The sequence below is a fragment of the Dendropsophus ebraccatus genome, chromosome 6 (genome assembly GCF_027789765.1).
Source record: "Dendropsophus ebraccatus isolate aDenEbr1 chromosome 6, aDenEbr1.pat, whole genome shotgun sequence".
In the NCBI taxonomy this organism is placed as follows: Eukaryota; Metazoa; Chordata; class Amphibia; order Anura; family Hylidae; genus Dendropsophus; species Dendropsophus ebraccatus.
In genome coordinates, this window is record NC_091459.1 from 28,364,407 (window position 1) to 28,371,178 (window position 6,772).

The following is a 6,772-nucleotide window of genomic DNA, read 5'->3' on the forward strand; positions in this document are numbered from 1 at the left end:
AATACTAGTCTCTATACACAGCACCATAAAGGAGAAAGGAACTCAATAGTAAATAAATAAAGTGGGCCCCCCTCCGCTTGTTGCATCATGCCACCATCCCTCAACAAGAGGGACAAGCACCTGGAAAACAAGAACGCTGTAGGTCATACAACCAATGTGCAAAGGATAGGAGAACCACAGATAGTCACCTCTATGGTATGTGTGTACATAACTATGCAGCAGAAACTACATATAAGCAGGATGTGTTACGAACATTATGGCTTAAACAACCACAAACAATTTGTAGCAAGTAAGCTTGTGAAAGTCTGACGCTCCTATAAGATGCAATCCTTACCTTCATTGTTTTCTTCGTCTTTCTCATCTCCACTCGCTTTACCCTCATCACCTTCCAGATGCAAATCATCAGGAAGTTCAAGGGCTTCTGGTTCTTCATTGGTGTCTTGTTTACCATGATAAGGGTCGGTCTCATTCTCATCATATTCACGCTGAAATGTAAAGAGGGGAAAAAATATGTATGAAATGGCATCTGGAAGCATAAACTCAAAAAATAATATACAGCGGTCCTTCAAGTTCCTTCCAGGATGACCATTGTAAGTTAAAAATATTGTATTGAGTGCAAAACTGTATGGAAAACTTGTAATTGGTTCTGAAGGCCCCAAAATGAGAAAAAAATTCAATAACCCAGGAATATATGGGTTGCCCTCACAAATGAATATATATATATATACACACACATACATATACATATATATATATATATATATATATATATATATATATACATACATATACATATATATATATATACATATATATATATATACATACACACACACACACACACACACAGTGGTACCTTGATTTAAGAGTAACCAGGATTGAGAGCGTTTTTCACAGTTTTTCAAAATTGTGACTTGGTTTAAGAGCATTGCTTTTGTTTAAGAGCTCCCTGTACTGGGTGGGAGGGGGAGGGGCATGGTCTTCATAGCGGGGTCTACAGCACTGAACTCCGACCCAGGAAGTCTCCCTCACCTTCCAAATCATAGCAGATCCACTTCAAGCTGGGGCTTGCATCAGGGGACAGGACTGTGGAGGTAATCTCTACATAGCTGTAACCCCTCTCTCCCTGCACAGAGAGTGCTGTATGTATGTGCCCACATCTGCCCTGCTCATTCCTTCATGCTCCCTGCAGTCTCTGTCCGCCCTTGTGTTTCCCATCCTCTCCATTACTGTACAGTAACTTATAATATCACATATTCTGCTGTTTCTGAATGTTTGTTTCATCTGTTTTACATATTATTCAGAGTAATAAATCATTATTTTTGGGGTGTGGAACCAATTGTCGGCATTTCTGTGATTTCTTATGGATTTTGATTACAAACGCCGTCCAGGAACAAATTATGCTCATAATCCAAGGCACCACTTATAGTGGTTCTGCCTTAGGGCCTTGGATAATCTCTATGGATGGAGTCTCTATTCCCTGTGTGTATACTGTAGTGCAGGTCACTGCCAACATTTATGACTAAACGCTTCTGAAAGACTTAAAGCGTAACTGTCGTTTTTTTTTTATTGCAGAAGAAACTTTTAAGAATTTTAAGAAACTCTGTAATAGGTTTCATCAGCCAAAAAAGCCTCCTTCTGTACTCAAGAAGCAATCTCCCAGCCTCCCCCCCTGACTTCTTATCTGTGCATTATCAGGCAAACACGTCATTACAGAGAAGCCAGGGAAGACGGGCTCTGCTCTCTCCATTGTAAGCCTATGAAAGGGGGAGGGGCTGAGGGAGATGAGGGAGCAGGAAGAGGTGACATGAAGGTCAGCTGTTTGTAGACTCTCTGGGCACCTAAAACGCTGGATTCAGGTTTCAGAAAGGTCAGTGCTTATCTATGAACTTACTGAGAGAAGATTGCAGGGTGTTGTGCTTTGCAGAAATCCTCCGTGCTCAGTCACTCCTAACAGCCCCTCCCCTCTCCATAGCCACATAATGGAGACAGAAATCCTGCTTCATTTGATGTGAGGGGGGAGGCTGGGAGATTGCTTTTTCACTACAGAAGGAAACTCTTTTAGTACATAAAACCTATTACAGAGTTTCTTAAAATCGCTTGTACTGTTGATATTTAATGGTTTCAGAAAAATGACCCTGAAATGACAGTTACGCTTTAAGACACAAAATAGCGGTCTGGCATTAAAGGGGTAGTGCGGCGGTAAACAATTATTCACAGAATAACACACATTACAAAGTTATACAACTTTGTAATGTATGTTATGTCTGTGAATGGCCCCCTTCCCCGTGTCCCACCACCCCCACCCGTGTACCCGGAAGTGTGGTGTGCTATACATACCTGTCAAGTGCCGACTCGTCTCCGATCTTCAGTCTGCGATGTAGTGTTCGGCCGAATCCCTCCGAGCGTCCTGAGTGCCGTCCGCCCTCGGCTGCTCAGCCGCGTCATCAGCTGCTCAGCCGCGATTGGCTGAACATAACTGTGCTCAGCCAATCGCGGCTGAGCATCTGATGACGCTGAAGAGGGCGGCCGGCACTCAGGCCGCTCGGAGGGACTCGGCCGGGGCGGCCGAAGACGACATCGCAGACTGAAGATCGGAGACGAGTCGGCACGTGACAGGTATGTATAGCGCACCACACTTCCGGGTACACGGGTGGGGGTGGTGGGACACGGGGAAAGGGGCCATTCACAGACATAACATACATTACAAAGTTGTATAACTTTGTAATGTGTGTTATTCTGTGAATAACTGTTTACCGCCGCACTACCCCTTTAATGGTTTCTGTCTGTAATGTGTACAGACTTGACTAAAATGGTTCTTATGCCCAACTTTATATTCTCCACAATTTTTTTGTGTGGCTACCTCTTAAAGGGGTTTTCCGGTTAAAACAGCTTGATGACCTATCCGCAGAATAGCTCATCAGACACTGATCGGTGGGGTGCCAGACTTACATTGATCAGCTTTTCAGCGCCTGTATTGAAGCTCCTGTTCAAGCAAAAAGAAGCTAAGCAGATTGGCTGAGTGGCATGTCAGCTCAGACAGGCCGCTCTGAAGCTGCAGCGCATGGTGCTGGGACGGATACAGAGCGCAGAAGAAGACAGGGTGCGTGGACAGGTGAAGTATTAACTGTTTGGGCAAGGGCTGCATGGACATCGCTAATCATGTCTGTGCAGTCCTTGCTAATCGGGCTGTGTAATAGACCCAGTAGCCGATCGGCGTTCATTTACAATATTGATCAGGCCTTTATCAGCCCGTGTTATTGGACCTCAACTCAGTTTACTGCGTAGTGCGGGTGTGATCCAAGACTTATGGGCTTATCCTGTGGATAGATTATCAGCCCATTTCGGCCCTCCAAAAACTCTTTAATCGCTTTCATTGCATTAATACACATTTCTGAGAACTGGATTAAAAAGGATTCAGATATCACCACCAATGCGATGGGAATTTGTTCATAAGGTAAATACTTTACTGGAATGTGGGAAAATTGATTTAAAGTCAACGAAATACTGCATCCTGTTTTAACACACTGTTATTAGTTATAGTTTGACCTCAGCTTAAGGCTGGGTTTACACACAGCATATTTCAGTCAGTATTGTGGTCCTCATATTGCAACCAAAACCAGGAGTGGATTGAAAACACAGAAAGGATCTGTTCACACAATGTTGAAATTGAGTGGATGGCCGTCATATAATGGTAAATAACTGCTATTAATTCAATACAAAGGCCGTTTTAAAAAAAAAGCAAATATTTGCCATTAAATGACGGCCATCCACTCAATTTCAACATTGTGTGAGCAGAGCCTGTGTTTTCAATCCACTCCTGGTTTTGGTTGCAATATGAGGACCACAATACTGACTGAAATATACTGTGTGTGAACCCAGCCTTAAAGGGGTTGTCCAGGGAAAATCTTTCTTTCATATCAACTGGTGTCAGAAATTTATTTAGATTTGTAATTTACTTCTATTAAAAAATCTCAAGTCTTCCCATACTTATTAGCTGCTGTATGTCATGCAGGGAATGTTTTCTTTTCAGTCTGATACAGTGCTCTCTGCTGACATCTCTGGCCGAGACAGGAACTGTCCAGAGCAGGAGAGGTTTTCTATGGGGATTCATAGAAAACAGAGACAGAGTTCCTGTCTCGGCCAGAGATGTCAGCAGAGAGCACTGTGTCAGACTGAAAATAAAACATTCCCTGCATGACATACAGCAGCTAAGTAGTATGGGAAGACAAGAGATTTTTTAAATAGAAGTAAATGACAAATCTGTATTACTTTATGATATCAGTTGATTTGAAAGAAAAAGAAAAAAGAAAAGAAAGTTAAAACTTGCCAAAAAAAACCTGTGCAAAATCTTCTTAAAAGCATGTAGAAGAGGTCTGGCAGAGGGTCACTTAAAGGATTCCAAGGTAACATACAGCTTACCTCATCTAGTTGTTCATGAATTTTGTCTTTGCAATTTTCCTCCCCTTGTTCTTCTTTAGTCTCCTCTTTTGGGTCCTGCTTCTTATCTTTCCCCTGGTCTCCAACATTCTGGTTATCGTCTTTGGCAACCAGCTCCGATTCACCCTTAAATTATATAAACAGAGTAACATTTAGTATTAGCTTAATCACAGTTCACGATAGCCAACAGAAAGTGTTAAGTCAGTAGCTATGGCAAAAAAAAATTTTCACCAATAAAATGACATAAAAAATCCCCCCTTTCTTGGGGGATTCACTTAAGGAACAAATTTTTCAGTTTTCATTTAGGAACCCCAACGATCAGCTAGTTATCCCCTACCCAGTGGATAGGAGGTGGCTTTTGATGATCACAATACCCCTTTAAACTCTGTAACTACATAATCATGTTAAAAGCCAGACTGATTTACTGTGTACTCACCACATCCATTCCGGGTCCAGTCTCTTCTGCTTTATCACTGTCGCCATCATCGTCATCCTCATCTTCATCATCATTTCCCCAAAGGCGTTCATCAAGTTTGTCTGCATCAGCATCACCAAGATCTCCCATTTGCTTATCAAGATCATCTTCCTCACTGCTGGATTTATCATCCTCATGTTCTGCTTAAAAATAAATAAATAAAAATGAAGCAGGTATACGTCAAACATAACCATCTTGCCTTGATAACATCAGTGAGGAGATGATGCTGCTATCATGGACTTCTACAGAAACAATTCTAACAAAAATTTGTTTCTCAGTTCCAATATATGACCAATAAATAACACACAAAACACAGTATTCACTGAACTCCAGGAGAACAACGAAAAAAAATTCCAATTAAGTACTCAATCAAGAGTCTCCACTGATGCCCCCAAAATTTAAATATGCAAAACAAGAGTCCGTGGAGCCTCAGTTACGAGTCTCAAAACACGGGATAGCCAGATATCCCTAGCCAGTTGCCACGGGGTGCCTCCATGATGGGGAGAACACCACACCACCCTGATAAATAACTCGGTTGCGAGTATTGGAACATAAATAGGGAAACAACAGGGTGGCCCCTTTTGTCAATGTCTAACTCAAGGTGCGAGTATTGCGATCATGACAAGGGCTTACAAAGGCAGGCTTCCACCCACAGACAGCCGTTCTCCTTGAGTTCAGTGAATACTGTGTTTTGCTGATTTGTCATTGCCCCAACTAGCCAGAATCCTACCCCACACTGACGAGGGGCAAATACCCCAAAACGGCTGTCTGCGGGTGGAAGCCTGCCTTTGTAAGCCCTTGTCATAATCGCAATACTCGCACCTTGAGTTAGACATTGACAAAAGGGGCCACCCTGTTGTTTCCCTGTCTATGTTCCAATACTCGCAACAGAGTGGGACTTAAGGGGTTATTTATCAGGGTGGTGTGGTGCTCTCCCCATCACGGAGGCACCCCGTTGGCAACAGGCTAGAGATATCTGGCTATCCCGTGTTTTGAGACTCGTAACTGAGGCTCCACGGACTCTTGTTTTGCAATTAACACAATAAAAAAATAATAATAATAAAAAAAAACTCTCTCATCAATGGCACTGGGGGACAAAGATTATGAGCATGGTAATAGCTGCTGCAACTAGAAGGCAAACAGTATGCAAAGGAATGTCCTCTTCTCCTCCCAGCTATACACCCCTCCTGCAGACAACAAGTTACCGTATTTTTTTTTAGTGTCCATAGGAGGCAGACCTACTTGTTGGAAGGTCAATCTTACCTTGTTTTCTCTTTTGTTTAAAGTGTCACTGTCGTTTTATTTTTGTGCCGAAATCAATAGTCCAGGCGATTTTAAGAAACTTTGTAATTGGGTTAATTAGGTAAATATGCCATTATCTGCATTAAAAAATACTTTCCCCAGGTCCCCTGCCCTCCTCTCTCTCATTCACTGCTCATTATCAGGAAATCTCGACTTTTTAACCTCAGTCGGGCCCTGGGAACCTATGGAGAAAGGGGATTAGTCGGCAGCAGAGAGCAGAGAACAAAGGATTACACAGTGGGAACTGTGAAAGCTGCTATTCAGAGGTCAGAGAGGTCAGTGCTGACTTCAGAGGAGATAGAGCGGTGATGTAGCTGTGAATTAACTCTTTGTTGTCCTGTTTTGATCTCCCTCCCCTCTCCATAGAAAATCATGAAGACAGGGGGGAGAGCTTCAAACTGCTTTTTCGTGGCAAAAATGCTTTTTTTTTTGGCTAATAAACCCAATTACAAAGTTTCTTAAAATTGCTTGTACTATTGTTTTCTGCAAGAAAAAGAAAAATTAAACAGTGACACTTTAAGGATTACAGGGATAACATGATGTTGCCTTAATATA

General features: G+C 42.4%; 1 protein-coding gene across 4 annotated transcripts in view; it reads right to left on the reverse strand.

The window, feature by feature from the left end:
• Nucleotides 1–6,772, reverse strand: part of LOC138795522 (midasin-like) — a 75,193-nt gene that overhangs the window by 13,381 nt on the left and 55,040 nt on the right. For 3 of the 4 annotated variants that reach the window (XM_069974735.1, XM_069974733.1, XM_069974737.1), the window contains 3 exons: nt 4,877–5,058; nt 4,423–4,566; nt 335–485 (listed from right to left, as the gene is read on the reverse strand). In XM_069974735.1, coding sequence (XP_069830836.1) covers nt 335–485; nt 4,423–4,566; nt 4,877–5,058 — 477 coding nt within the window. The remainder of the gene's footprint in view (nt 1–334; nt 486–4,422; nt 4,567–4,876; nt 5,059–6,772) is intronic. The other variant, XM_069974734.1, reaches the window with a different exon arrangement.